Source organism: Rana temporaria, chromosome 2 (assembly GCF_905171775.1).
Source record: "Rana temporaria chromosome 2, aRanTem1.1, whole genome shotgun sequence".
NCBI classification, from domain to species: domain Eukaryota; kingdom Metazoa; phylum Chordata; class Amphibia; order Anura; family Ranidae; genus Rana; species Rana temporaria.
This window is the reverse complement of record NC_053490.1, coordinates 30,290,943-30,306,591: the sequence shown is the minus strand read 5'-3', so window position 1 is coordinate 30,306,591 and position 15,649 is coordinate 30,290,943. Positions and strand designations below refer to the sequence as shown.

The 15,649-nt window shown below is 41.9% G+C and overlaps 1 protein-coding gene across 1 annotated transcript in view; it reads right to left on the bottom strand.

The window, feature by feature from the left end:
* Nucleotides 1-2,826: 2,826 nt before the first annotated feature.
* LRRC32 (leucine rich repeat containing 32) overlaps nucleotides 2,827-15,649 on the bottom strand; it is an 81,902-nt gene continuing 69,079 nt past the window's right edge. Inside the window, exon 3 of the mRNA XM_040340000.1 lies at nucleotides 2,827-5,200. Coding sequence (XP_040195934.1) covers nucleotides 3,305-5,200 — 1,896 coding nt within the window. The 3' untranslated portion in view covers nucleotides 2,827-3,304. The remainder of the gene's footprint in view (nucleotides 5,201-15,649) is intronic.

Genomic DNA, 15,649 nt, shown 5'->3' with positions numbered 1-15,649 from the left:
CCAATGCCCCCTGCTCAGTCACCCAAACACAGTGCAGCATGGCGGGGGCACACACTGGTAGATTTGCCTCCAAATTAAAATTAGCTTAAAATTGTCGTTAACTCTGTTACACCCCCCTCCCCCCTGTACATTCTTATTGTCCAATGTTTTTGCTCAGGTGCTCAGCCCATTGAAGCATGGCAGGGACATGCGCTCCAAAGCAGGTATGGCTTGGAATGGCCTTTAACTCTGCTACACCCCCATACATTCTTACTGTCCAATATCTCTGCTTGGACACCTAACCACATTGCGCCATGACTGGGGCACACGCTCCAATTTAAAGCCAATGTCCAGTTTTCCAAGACAGCTAAGAAAATGAGTTTTGCTGATTACTGAGAATTCAAAAATAAATTCCTTGCAGTGAGACCCCCTTGCAAAGCAAACGTTAAATGATTGCTAAGTCTAGGGTTTGAGGAATAAGGTTTAATACTTAAAGTGATACTAAACACACAGGCCCAGATTCTTAAAGGACTTACGACGGCGCAGCGCCATGTACACCATCGTAAGTCCTAATCCGACCCGTCGTATCTATGCGTCTGATTCTTAGAATCAGTTACGCATAGATATCCATTAGATTCGACAGGCGTAAGTCTCTTACGCCGTCGGATCTTAACTGCATTTTTTTTTTACCGCTAGGTGGCGCTTCCGTCGAATTCCACATCGAGTATGCAAATTAGCTTGATACGCGAATTCCCGAACGTACGCGCGGTCGATGCAGTAAAGTTACGACGTTTACGTTAGGCTTTTCCCGGCGTATAGTTGCCCCTGCTATATGAGGCGCAGCCAATGTTAAGTATGGCCGTCGTTCCCGCGTCAAAATTTGAAAAAGTTACGTTGTTTGCGTAAGTCGTCCGTGAATGGGGCTGGACGTCATTTACGTTCACGTCGAAACCAATGACGTCCTTGCGGCGTACTTTGGAGCAATGCACACTGGGAAATTCCACGGACGGCGCATGCGCCGTTCCGCAAAAACGTCAATCACGTTGGGTCACAGTAGTTTAACATAAAACACGCCCCCCCTTCCACATTTGAATTAGGCGGGCTTACGCCGGCCGATTTACGCTACGCCGCCGCAACTTTCGGAGCAAGTGCTTTGAGAATACAGCACTTGCCCGTGTAAGTTGCGGCGGCGTAACGTAAATCGGATACGCCGCCGCAGAGATACGCCCATTGTACAAGAATCTGGGCCACACTGTTTAATTTACATCATCTCTTCTCTTTTTGTCTGTGGATGATGGCACTGAAATTACTTTATTAAAAAAAAAAAATCAGTACCTATTTTCCAAATCATTTTACAGCTCTCACGTGACCCAGCTCTCTCCCAGCCTGTTTACAGGGAAACAGTGGCAGGAGGAGCTTCGTTCTGGATTGAATATTCCAGAACAAATTGTGGGGGGTTGGAAACACAAGCTTTTATGGACAGTTTGTGCAAGTTTAGTCTATGAGAGATGTGATAAATCAGCATAGCAACACACCACTGCCCAGCCAACTTTTTGGTTACAGTTGGCCCTTTATGGTAAATGTCAAAGAATTGCATTATAATAGGCACAGGTAAGGTTTAGTTGTGTTTGGTTTAACTATGTTGCTTGCGTGTAAGACAGCATTAATAGGGTTCTGCATGCTGAAGAAATTAAAATGTTACTAAACCCAGGACCCTACATTCACTATATCTGGTCTCCCACCAACACAGAATATGGACAAGCATGCCTTACTGCATAAACAGACTGATTTTACTGTTGTGGGTTTAGTAACACTTTAAAAAGAACATTCCATGTCAAAAGATAGACCTGGTTTCCCTGCACCCCCCCCCCCAACACAAAAAGCCAGCTGTAAACAAATTGATCATTTGGGGACAAATATTACTTACATCAGCCCTGTCCTCGGATGCTTCCAGGAGCTAAGGGTGGTAAGGTCTCCATGCCTCACAGCTGCCTTCTGGGATAGCTGAGTGCTAGAAATCCTATGAGAATTGCAATTGGCTGGAGTGCATTCTTGGAGGATTTCAAGCTCAAAGGTCTGCATTGAGGCACATGGGTTGGCTTCCTAAAACTGGAGAGCGCAAAATCTGGAGCAGCTGTGCATAGAAACAAATCAGCTTCCAACTTCAACTTGTTCAGTTAAGCTTTGAGAAAAAAAAAACCTGGAAGCTGATTGGTTTCTATGCAGAGCCGCACCACATTTTGCACTCTCCAGTTTTAGAAAAACAACCCTACAGTGACATCATTTGTGTCTCCTAGAAGTATCAAATGCCAGGGCTGAGGTACAGTAAGGGTCCTTTACCACAGGCTTCCCAATCAGGTCTGCCTGATCGGACCTTACAGTCTCCTCTATGGAGTGGAGGATGTCAGCGGACACATGTCCGCTGACACCCGCCGCCATTGGATCCGATCCTGCCTGCTAAATCCAGATGGATGGTCGTCCTATTTTCCATCTGTCTGGCGGATCAGATGAAAACAGACAGGTGGTCCGTTTCTACCCGATTTACCCATTGCGGGGCTGTGTCCACCCTGCACAGTGAGCGGACATGGACCTGTTATCTGCCTGCTTGGTGGGGATCATCGGAGCAATCCCCAACTGAGCAAGCGGAATCCGCAAGACTGAGGCACTATGTGGAAGGGGCCTAAGTAATCTGTTTTTTCAGGGTGACCGATTTGTTTACAGATGACATTTTATAGCCGTTTATTTTGGGTCGCGAAAAGGGACCTTTTGTTTTGGCATGGAAGATTTGCTTTAAAAGAGAATAATCTTTTTTTCTACTATTTAAAATAAAAAAATAAAAACATTAGATATGTGAAATTCCATTTAGGTCCTTTATGCAGAAACTGGATTTTTTTTTTAATAGATCTTAAAAAGTTCTAGATTGGCTTACAATTGGCTTACGAGCCAGGTTCATTGTTTTGTATAGCTTTAACACACATAAAGATTAGCCCTTGGTCCAAAATTTTAGGAATTTAAAAGAACATTTTAAAAATGTTTTTCTTCAAAAAATGTTTCCTTTATATTGTTACCTGCCATAGGAAGTACAAAATAAAGTAAAAGGCGTCCAAGAATACCCTTTTTGCCTCATCATGATTAGTCTCACCAACATTGATGAAAATTAGATTTGAAATAGATTTCTTTTATAAGTGTGTATAAATGAAAAATAAAGAGTAAACTGTTGATTTTAAAACGGTTGGTTCATTTAAGTCCTGTTGGTTCATTTTCTTATGCATGTTGTAAGTCCAACAGAGTGAGAAAAACTAAAACAGATAAAAAATCCTTCATGCTAAGCCTTAAATTGCTGTTTAAGTTTTTGCCTACAGTAACAAGCCAAAGATCCGATGCCGACTACAGTCACCAATGAAACCAACACCACTGTTAAAATTATTACTGTATTTGTATTTTTTACATCTTCTTTATCACAGTTTTCCAAACTTTTCTGCTCCAGCTTTATCTCCTCCTTCTGGCCATTAGAGTTATGGCACGTTGTGGCATCAAGAGCCGTGATAGTTACTGTGTTTTTTCGGACCATGTGGATGATCCAACCATTTTCACAGCAACCTAACGGATTGCCAGTCAAAGAAAGAATCCGTAATGTGTTCTCCAACACAGGAATATTGCTGTCTTTTAGATTGCTGAAGCTGTTGTTGCTCAGATCAAGTGTTTCTAATTGACAATTTCTCTTCCACGTAGGCAACCATGTTAAATGGTTTCCTGACAAGTTCAAATATCTTAATTGGACTAGAAGAGGAAGGTCAATGTTCAAATTAAAAATAGCATTGTCTTCTAAGTGTAGAACTTCTAGAGAATTTTCTAACCCCTTCAAAGCATCTTTCGCTATGAAAAGGCCAAGGTTTCTGGAGACATCTAGGAAAGTCAATGACGTGCCATAAAATGCACGTTCCGGTATGACTTGTAACATGTTCTCTCTGAGGTTTAAGTGTTGCAGAGATGATATGTTGAAAAATGATATGCACTGCCCTTTCTCCATATTTTGTGTGGGCATTTCCATGGTGAGACCACACAACTCAACGTTGTTGTTTTGAAGATTAATAAAGGCAATGTTGGGCAGTCCCTGGAAGGTTCTAGATTCAGTGAAGTGCAGTTTGTTATTTTGTAGATAAAGTATTTTTAAATTAGGTAGAGAGAGTGCAGCGAGTGACATATTCTGTAAGGAGTTGCCACTTAAGTCAAGTTCTTCCAAAAAGTTCAATGTAACTGTGTGTCCAAATGTAAAATATTCCATGCAGTTCTGGGACAGGTTTAAGAATTTAAGCATTGGCATACTGCTAAAGAAATCTTCTGGTATGGATTTTATATTATTGTAACTCAAGTCTAAATGGGTAAGTGTGAGCAGATTAACCATAGTAGTGTTCCTTGATCCTTCTTCTTCTTCCAACCAAGCAAGTTCAACATGAGATGTGTTTTCATCAAAACTTATAAGATTCATCGATAAATTTAACGTAATGAGATTGTTAACAGTTGGCAAAATAGGAAAATGTACAAGTTTGTTGTCACTTAGGTCAACATGTTTGAGATGGTATTCTTCTTCTGAATCCGATGTGTGGAATGTCTGAATACTATTTTTACTGAGGTTGAGGCTTTCAAGCTGGCGAAGGTTAAATCTGGATATGCAAGTGATGGAATTCATGGCCAGATGAATTCTCCTGAGATGCACAAGGTGGTCAAAAGAGCCCTCCTCGATGTCCATAATAATATTGTTGCGAAGGTCTACTTCTGACAAAAGAGGGGTTCCTGGAAAGGTTTCTGGGTTAATCATTATGATGCTGTTACCTACTAAAGAAAGGTAGTGAAGGTGAGGGGCATTTTGTAAAAAATACCAAGTCATGTCTGTGTACAAGCTATTTCCTGACAGGTCCAACTTTTGCACGTTTGGTAAAAATCCTATTCCTGGTGACTTGGAGTAGTCAATCTTGTCCAAGTTGTTGTCAGAAAGATTGATTTCCTTCAGGTGGATCATGTTTGTGAATGTGTGAGGTTCAATAAAACTTATTTTGTTGCTGCTAAGGTCCAGGATCTCCAGAAAGGAATAAAAGGACAATGGGTTTTTAGTGATGTTCTTCAAGTTGTTCCTTGAAAGGTTGAGAGACCGAATGCCTAGTTGAAGCTCCACTGGGACCTGAGACAGGGACCTGTTCTGGCATGATGCTACCATCTTTGTCTGGTTGAAAACAGAAATATGGAACAGTTAAAGCAACATAATAATGACAGACTGAGTATGACAAAAACATTTTAATGCACAAATACCAATAAGCTGGACAATCTGCATAACCCCAAAACTCAAAATTCTTCATTGTCTAGATGCTGAAATGGCACAATTCTCCTGTGACAAGACACATCACATAGTCACCCAAATAAAGAACCAACACATCACAAATTCATCCAAATAAAGAACCAACACGTCACATATTCATCCAAATAAAGGGCAAATCTATCTTTCTATCAGATATTACTACTTTCTATAGAGATTTCCTCTCTAATTCTGGAGTTGCTGCATCTTTTCTCTCCTGTCACTGGGTGGCACTGTTGCTGGTGACATTAGATCGACAAGGGCATAGCAAGGTCAGATTATGAATGGATGGGATGTCTCAGCCAATTGGCAGGGGTTTCTTTAGACCCTTGGCCTGCTGGGAGAGACTATTTATTTGGATGTAGTCAGGTGATCGGTTTTCTGTGCCACCTGGACCGCTAGCCAGGTTGCTAGGCCAGAAGTTTGCCAGGGACACCTGGCTGCTAGGCTGCCCGAGGCCTACACAGGTGTAGGAGAAGCAGCGTAGGGTTGGGACTGCAGGATTGGAGTCCAACCGAGTTACAGAGGTTCAGGCGGACAGGGAACCAGTCATGGTCAGAGGTAAAGGGGAAGCAGTCGTCACTAAGGGACCATCTACCTTATTACCAGAGACTACTGTGAGTAAGCCTGAAGAAGTACCAGAGCAGTCTTCTCACCAGCCGGGGACAGAGAAGAAGTGGGAAAGCTTCAGTAAGTGCCAAGCCAGGGACCCAGCAGGTTAGTGGGGGTGATGCTTGGGAAGTGTGCAGCGGGTTAGCTGTGGAAGAGCTCAAAGGGATCCAGTGGGCGGCTGGGATTTGGAAGTCAAGTGAGAGACTGAGAGCTAAGTGAGTGAGGTCCTACAGTGCGAAACTGTGAGATAAGAGAAGAACCGTACTGTATTGCTAAGTGCTATGTGTGAAGATCCTTGGAAACTGTTAAAAGCTTAGTTTAAGGCCAATACAGAAAGTTGCATCCGGCTGGAGGCTTTGAACTATATAGCTGTCTGCCTATTATGTCTCATAGTCTGCTAATTGTCATTGCATCTACCTAAGGTTTACCTGGCCCTAACCCCCTCTCCCACAGTTCTTGTTAAGAGACAATAAATCTCTTTATTAGCATTCAAAAAGTGACTGGCATCCATCATTACATCTTGCATTACACCCACCGTGCCTGGTAACCCATTCTATGAAGATGAATGTCATCTCTCTCTGACCCTGGAGGTCACCATCAGGCCTCTAGAAGTACGGGAGGCCTCTACATTTGCAAAGTGCAATTTCACCTCATTCACTACGCTCATGGAAAAATGCCTTTGCAAAGTGAACAGCTTATTTGTCTTTAGTAAATCAACCACATTACTTGATACTAAGACATAAAGCTTGAAATATATTACCGTATATACTCGATTATAAGCCGACCCGAATATAAGCCGAGGCACCTAATTTTACCACAAAAAAATGGGAAAACGTATTGACTCGAGTATAAGCCTAGGGTGAGAAATGTAGCAGCTACTGTAAGTGGAACAATGCCCATCTGCAGCCTTACTGTGCCCATTTGCAGCCTCACTGTGCCCATCTGCATGTCTCACTGTGCTTATCTGCATGCCTCAATGTGCCCATCTGCATGCCTCACTGTGTCCATCTGCAGCCTCACTGTGTCCATCTCCCTGCCTCACTGTGTCCATCTGCAGCCTCACTGTGCCCATATCCCTGCCTCACTGTGTCCATTTCCCTGCCTCACTGTGTCCATCTGCAGCCTCATGTACCTTGATCTCCAGAACACCGGCGCTGTGACATGCAGCCAGTCTAGTCGGCGGCCGTCCAGTGTAACAAAGCCCCGTCTCCGCTGCGTCCTCGTCTGTGACGGAACACTGATTCAGTTTCCCAGCAGTGAGTCAGTGTTCCGCCTATCACGGATGAGGAGGAGACCGGGCTTTGTTACACTGGACAGCCGCCGACTAGACTGCACGTCACAGTGCCAGGAGATCAGGCGCATAAGGGTGCAGATGGACACAGTGGGCTAGATTCAGATAGACTCGTCTATCTTTATGCCCGGCGTAACGTATCTCAGATACGTTACGCCGCCGTAATTTAGGGCGCAAGTTCTGTATTCAGCAAGAACTTGCACCCCTAGTTACGGTGGCGTAACGTATCTGTGTTGGTGTACTGTAAGCCCGCTTAATTCAAATGTGAATGATGTGGGCGTGTTTTATGTATATTAACTGTGACCCCGCGTATTTGACGTTATTTTACGAACGGCATCCCCGTGCGCATGCTCGAAAATCCGCCGCAAAACGTCATTGCTTTCGACGTGAACGTAAATTACGTACATCCCTATTCGCGAACGACTTACGCAAACAACGTAACATTTTCAAAACTCAACGCGGGAACGACGGCCATACTTAACCTGCCTGGCTGTATCCCCGAGCGTGACTCGGGTGTTTTTTTTTCATGCTGGGATCGGTATCCCCGAGTCACGCTCGGGGTAGATGTGCAGAGTGTGCAGCGGCGCGGCTTACCTTCGCAGCATCCACAGACAAGTTACTCACCTTGTCCCTGGATCCTGTGATGCATCACCGCTGTGTGAGCGAGCTGTGTCCTCCTCGCTTGATTCACAGTGTCCCCGTGTGCCGCCGATCTCCGTTCCCTGCGACGTTACGACGCACGGGGGCGGAGAACGACGCCAAATTCAAAAAGGTAAACAAACACATTACATACAGTATACTGTAATCTTATAGATTACAGTACTGTATGTAAAAAATACACACCCCCCTTGTCCCTAGTGGTCTGCCCAGTGTCCTACATGTACTTTTATATAATAAAAACTGTTCTTTCTGCCTGAAAACTGTAGATTGTCCAAAAGTGTCCCTTTATGTCAAAAATGGTTTTAGAGCAGCTAGAAAACACCGATAATAAATTATAATCACTTGCAGAATTGTGCAATAGCGATTTGTGGGGAAATTCGTCATAAAAAAATAAAAGTAATGACAGCGACAATTCTGCAACTGAGCAAATTTCAGTGATTTTGAGTTGATTACATTATTGAATAATTTTTATTATAATTATATTATTATTTGTTATAATTATTTATAATTATTTATTATATTATAATTTATAATTTTGTTTTTTAAAAAAATCATACCCGGGATGCCTACAAGACTCTTGTTTGGACAGATTTAAGTGAGTTATTCCTAAAAATTACAGACCTACAGTATAAAACGCCAAATTTCCTTGCAAATAATTGTACCGCTTTTGGTACGTAATTCCAGACAGAATCATACCGCCAGGGAGGTTCACATAGGATACGCCTCATATAGCAGGGGTAACTATACGCCGAAAAAAGCCTAACGTAAACAACGTAAAACAATGCGCCGGGCAGACGTACGTTTCTGAATCGGTGTATCTAGCTCATTTGCATATTCCTCGCTTAACTATACAGAAGCGCCACCTAGCGGCCAGCGTAAATATGCAGCCTAAGATACGACGGTGTAAAACACTTACGCCGGTCGTATCTTAGGGAAATCTATGCGTAACTGATTCTATGAATCAGGCGCATAGATACGACCGGCCGGACTCAGAGATACAACAGCGTATCTGGAGATACGCCGGCGTATCTCCTCTCTGAATCTAGCCCCGTGAGACTCCAGTATGAGCCGAGGGGGGCTTTTTCAGCACAAAAAATGTGCTGAAAAACTCGGCTTATACGATAACTAGTTCTTTAACAGTTGCATCCTCTAAACGTCTTTTCGCTGATTCTGTGGTGTTATATAAAAAAATACAAAGGATTATTCCCTTTTACATCCAGTAAGGGCGTCTTCACACTGCCCCACCATGCTTTGGACAAAGCACAGCTAACCAAAGTTTATGCGGGTTAGTTGCGCTTTCCCATTAGCTTATATTATGTCCGCTTTCTGAAAATGGACCGCGGGACATAGTTGAAGTCTATGTGATAGCGCAGCTTATATACACAAAAGCCATGCGTTGTGAAGCTGCCCCATGTTTAGTTTATTTATTTTTGAAAACATTTGAAATAACATTGCGCTCCCTACAGAGGTTTTGCTTAATATTTACCATGTTGTATGCTAGTTCTTTGTGTTTAACTTATTAAATTCAAACCAGGGCAGTTCTCCTTCCAAACACTCTTTTTAAATGTTGCGTTAATCTATGACAGGCTGATCATCAATGCGTCGTACATCTGGAAGTGGCACAAAAGGACGGGTGAAATCCCTGTGACTAAAGCTGGGGGAGCTTGTGCTAATTGTTGTAGCATTCTGCGAACATCTGTTTCACATGAATGCTCAGCACATGGAAGAAGAACAGATGTTCTTGCGTAATGCAATCGCATGTCTTACAGGGGATTTGACATTTTGCTGCAAAATGTAACAAGAAAAACGACATGTATACCATTTTTTTGCTTGTACAGTGTAAAAAAGCAAACAAAGGCTTATTGAATGCATGCGTAGAAAGAAAATAGGAATCCATTTTAGACTGAGGCTGGCCCCAAGGTGGCCACGGACCGGTATGGGGCTCGTTGAAGCTACCACGATCAAACTACCTATTCTTGGTTGCCTGAGTGTACCTGATTAGTTGACCAGAAAAGGGATAAGCATACCCTTATGCAGAGGAGAGAGGGAATAATAAGGGTTAAGAGCAGTTTTTTTTAACCCTTTCATGCCTAATCCTATTTCTGACATTTGTTGCTTACAAGTTAAAATCCGTATTTTTTGCTAGAAAATTACTTAGATCCCCCAAACATTATATATATATATATATATATATATATATATATATATATATTTAGCAGAGACCCTAGAGAATGGCGATTGTTGAAATATTTTATGTCACACGGTATTTGCGCAGCGGTCTTTCAAACGCAATTTTTTGGGAGAAAAGACACTTTCAGGAAAAAATAAATAAAATAAACAGTAAAGCTAGCCCAATTATTGTGCGAAATGTGAAAGTTGATGTTAAGTCGAGTAAATAGATACCTAACATGTCATGCTTTGAAATTGCGCACACTCGTGGAGTGGCGACAAACAACGGTACCTAAAAATCTCCATAAGCGACGCTTTAAAAAAAAGGAATGCCGCGTACACACGACCATTTTTAATGGTCTAGAAAAAAACAACGTTTTTTTCAACCCAATTACTGTATTGTTAAACCGGCCTTGCCTACACACAATCATGAAAAAAAATGCTCTAGCAAAGCGCGGTAACGTACAACACGTACAAAGGCACTATAAAGGGGAAGTTCCATGCAGGTGACGCCACTCTTGGGGCTGCTTTTGCTGATTTCATGTTAGTAAAAGACGATTTGTGCTTTTCTGTCTGTTACAGCGTGATGAATGTGCTATCTCCATTTCGAACGCTAGTTTTACCAGAATGAGCGCTCCCGTCTCATAACTTGCTTCTGAGCATGCACGTTTTTTTCACATTGTTAAAGCCCACACACGACCATTTTTTACGACGTTAAAAACTTCAACGTTAAAAACGACGTGAAAATTTAGAGCATGTTCGAAATTTTTAATGCCCATTTTTGACGAGCTCACACACGATCGTTTTGAATGACATTTTTTACATCCCGAAAATCGGTCGTGTGTACGCGGCATAACGGTTACCTTTTTAGAGTTACAGAGGAGGTCTTTTGCTACAATCTTTGCTTTTACTCTGACGATACCTCACATGTGTGATTTGAACACTGTTTACATTTGCGGGCGTGATTTACTTATGCGTTTTTTTGCTGCGAAAGCACGCAGGGATGGGGAGCTTTAATTTTTTTTTTTTTTTTACATGGTCCCTTAAAAAAAATATGATAACTTTTATTGCTGTCACAAGGAATGTAAACATCCCTTATGAAAGTAATAGGTGATGAGGGGTACTCTTTATGGAGGAGTCGGGAGTCTAAAAGACCCCAAATCACTAATTTGCACTTAAAAGTATTCAGATTGCCAAAATCGGTGATTCTGAATACTACAATTTTTTTTTGTTAAATCTGCGCCATTGGCAGCCGAGTAAACTGGGTGTGACGTTGCTTCCGGGATTTTATATCGGAGACTCGATCAAATACGGCTTAGTTCGGGTCTCAGCCTAGGCAACGGATGTGCTAGCTGGTGGCTTGGGTCTCCCGGTGGGACGGAAGGCCCGAAGAGTGGTGGAAGGCAGCAGAAGGCAGTGAAAGGCGGTGGGGGGCATATCCCTTCCCAGCTCTTTTAGGATAACATCTGAGCGGCTTTTTAGAGCCAACCGCTGGCTCTAAAAACGGTACTGGGGTGATGCCTGAAGCTGCAGGCATCACCCCAGTAGAGCCCCTTCAAGCCATGAACGCATATTTGAGTACGGTCGGTGCGAAGGGCTTAATCCTGCAAGAGGGCTAATCAGTTTTCTCCTACTGCTATCATACATACATGTAACAAATAATAATTGTGTCCCAGGCCTCCTCCATCTGCTGGTCATTACTTAGCACTGCACACCTTCCCTAATCATTCAAGCCTAATTAGACTGCTGGACACTCAACCTGTAACTAATCAAAAGGTTAAGCCGGCCATTCATGGGTCGAATTCCAAAGGAATTTTCTTTTGAAAATTGTAACTATGAATTTTCATCAGAATTTTGCACCATTAGTGGGCTGCAGCAACAGTCGCTTTTTTGTATGGCCCTTGAATTTAAGTGATCAGGCATGTTGGAAATTTTGTGAAAAACAAACTAATTTCTAATTTATGATGGGAGAATTGTGTGATAAATATAATCGAAAAAGGCCATGAAATTTCTTTTCTGTAGCAACATGAGGTGAAATTGAAGGCTTGTGAACAATTATAAATACTTGCGCTGAAAGTAGAAACTTGAAAAAATATATATATAATGAAAATTACAGCTGCTGTACACAAAGTGCTCTTCACTTGAAATCATACAATAAAATAAAAACAGTGCTCGCAATAGTGAAAACCATATTACTGAATATTGCAAAACATCCCAATAAAAGTGCACTTGTGCTCCGATCCTCTGAAAAGTGCTATAGTGCTCCAAAATTTCACTCTGTGGTGTGACACACACCCCACCTGTGTCCCCACTCACCAGATATAATGGACCCCTAGCTTTTCAGTCTAAGGGTCATAAAAGCTGAAATCTGGCAGGAAATGAGGACTCAAAGCGGTCCAATGAAGATCTCCCCTAGCGTGGTTGTCAAAGGTTGAGATATTCGCCAAAATGAAAAAAATAACTGATAGTGAAGTTCTGTAAAGCTGCTGTTTATTGCGCAAACACGTTTTGCACTTACAAGACACCGATGTAAAATAAGCATGTATGCAGTGCAGGAATTCAATCCAGGAAACGCCGCATCCAGCATGTCTTCCACCAAAATTATGGGTGGAACTGCATACAGATGTGCGTAGTTCAAAATTAATCATTGGAGTTTGTTATAAACCACCCAATGTTAATGAGGAGGTGGAGACTCAGCTCCGTGCACAGATGGAAAGGGCTGCAAGGTCTGGGACGGTGATAATAATGGGGGATTTTAACTACCCAGAAATTGACTGGATTAATGGCACTTCTGGGACAGTTAAAGGACAAAAATTTAAAAACCTATTGCAGGACAATTTTATGGTGCAGTTTATTGAGGCCCCAACTAGGAATGATGCCCTGTTGGACCTGATAATTTCAAACCATGCAGAGCTTATTACTAATGTTCAGATAAAGGAACACCTGGGTAGCAGTGATCATAACATGATTTCATTTAATGTTAACTATAAGCAAGAAATACATACAGGAAATATTAAAACACTAAATTTTAAGAGAGCAAATTTTCCAAGGATGAGGGCTGCTCTCCAGGACTTGGACTGGGAGGGACTATTGGCACAGATGAACACAGAACAGAAATGGGAATTCTTCAAAAAGACTGTGTGGAACCTCACTGCAAAGTATGTTCCCATGGGCAATAAGTTTAAAAGGCTAAAAATAAAACCTATGTGGCTCACGGTCAAAGTTAAAAAAGCTATAAACAATAAGAAAGTAGCTTTTAAAAAATATAAAAATGAAGGAACACTAGTGTTGTTTAAATGTTACAAAGAATATAACAGGATATGCAAAAAGGAAATCAAGGATGCAAAAATTCAAAACGAACGACAGATTGCAAAAGATAGTAGGACAAACCCCAAAAAATTCTTTAAATATATTAATAGTAAAAAGGTGAAGTCTGAGCATGTAGGCCCCTTACAAAATAATCTAGAGTGGGTGACTGGGGACAAAGAGAAGGCAAATTTACTAAATGTTTTCTTCAGCTCTGTGTATACAATGGAGCATGGGGGAGCTCATGTCCAAAATGGGGGTGGGAGTGACACAGCCCCAAATCCACAATGGCTCAAAAGTGATATGGTCCAGAAATATTTAGACAGAATAAAGGTGGATAAAGCACCTGGACCTGATGGCATCCATCCACGGATCCTAGGTGAGTTGAGCTCTGTCATTTCAAAGCCACTGTATCTAATATTTAGGGACTCATTAAAGACAGGAATAGTACCACTGGATTGGCGCAGGGCCAATGTGGTGCCCATATTTAAAAAGGGAACAAAGTCTTTACCAAGTAACTATAGACCTGTTAGTTTAACTTCTATAGTTGGGAAGATACTGGAACGTTTAATAAAAGACCACATGGATGAGTTCTTGCTGGAAAAAAACTATTTAAGCAGCAGACAACATGGATTCATGAAAGACAGAAGTTGTCAGACAAACCTGATTTCCTTTTATGAAGAGGTAAGTAAAACCCTGGACAGAGGCGTGGCTGTGGACGTGATATATTTGGATTTTGCAAAAGCCTTCGATACAGTTCCGCACACACGGCTCATGTGTAAGGTAAGGTCTACAGGATTGGATATATCAGTTTGTAAATGGATAGAAAACTGGCTGAAAGACAGAATTCAGAGAGTCGTGGTTAATGATTCTTACTCTGAATGGTCCAATGTTATGAGTGGTGTACCCCAAGGTTCAGTGCTGGGACCCTTACTTTTCAATATATTTATAAATGATATTGGGTCTGAGATCAAAAGTAAAATTTCTGTCTTTGCAGATGACACCAAGCTATGCAGTGGAATAATGTCCTTACAGGATGTCTCCAATTTACAAGCCGACCTCAATGCTCTGTCTGATTGGGCGACTAAGTGGCAGATGAGGTTTAATGTAGATAAATGTAAAGTTATGCACTTGGGGGCTAAGAATATGCATGCATCATACATACTAGGGGGAGTACAACTGGGGGGTCTGTAGTGGAGAAGGATCTGGGGGTTTTAGTTGATCATAAGCTCAATAATGGCATGCAATGCCAAGCTGCGGTTTCCAAAGCGAGCAAAGTCCTTTCTTGTATTAAGAGAGGTATGGACTCCAGAGACAGAGATATAATTTTGCCCCTGTACAAATCATTAGTAAGACCTCATCTGGAATATGCAGTTCAGTTTTGGGCACCCGTTCTCAAAAAGGATATAGGAGAACTGGAGAAAGTGCAGAGAAGAGCAACCAAACTGATAAGAGGCATGGAGGAGCTCAGCTATGAGGAAAGATTAGAGGAACTAAATTTATTCACTCTTGAGAAGAGGAGAATAAGGGGGGATATGATCAACATGTACAAATATATAAGAGGTCCATACAGTGAACTTGGTGTTGAGTTATTCACTTTACGGTCATCACTGAGGACAAGGGGGCACTCTTTACGTCTAGAGGAAAAGAGATTTCACCTCCAAGTACGGAAAGGTTTTTTCACAGTAAGAGCTGTGAAAATGTGGAACAGACTCCCTCCAGAGGTGGTTCTGGCCAGCTCAGTAGATTGCTTTAAGAAAGGTCTGGATTCTTTCCTAAATGTACAGAATATAACTGAGTACTAAGATTTGTAGGTATAGTTGATCCAGGGTAAATCCGATTGCCTCTCGGGGGATCAGGAAGGAATTTTTTCCCCTGCTGTAGCAAATTGGATCATGCTCCGCTGGGGTTTTTTGCCTTCCTCTGGATCAACTGTGGGTATGGAGTTGGGTGTATAGGATTTTACTGTGTTTTTTTATTTTGTTTTTTGTGGTTGAACTGGATGGACTTGTGTCTTTTTTCAACCTGACTAACTAACTATGTAAAATCGGAAAGTTACATCGTTTGGACTTTGCACCAAAAATTACGTCAACGCATTTCGCCCTCCCACAAGGCGTCATCAAGGACCTAATTTCCAGGTAATCAGACAGAGTTTTTAAACACAAGGGTAGTCTCCTTCCTCGTGTTTATCCAATACGATTTTTTTATTGGTCATTTTTTTATTTGGTTGGAAACCCCTTAAAGTGGAAGTCCTTGCAAAATCTAAAATCCCTGCATCTATA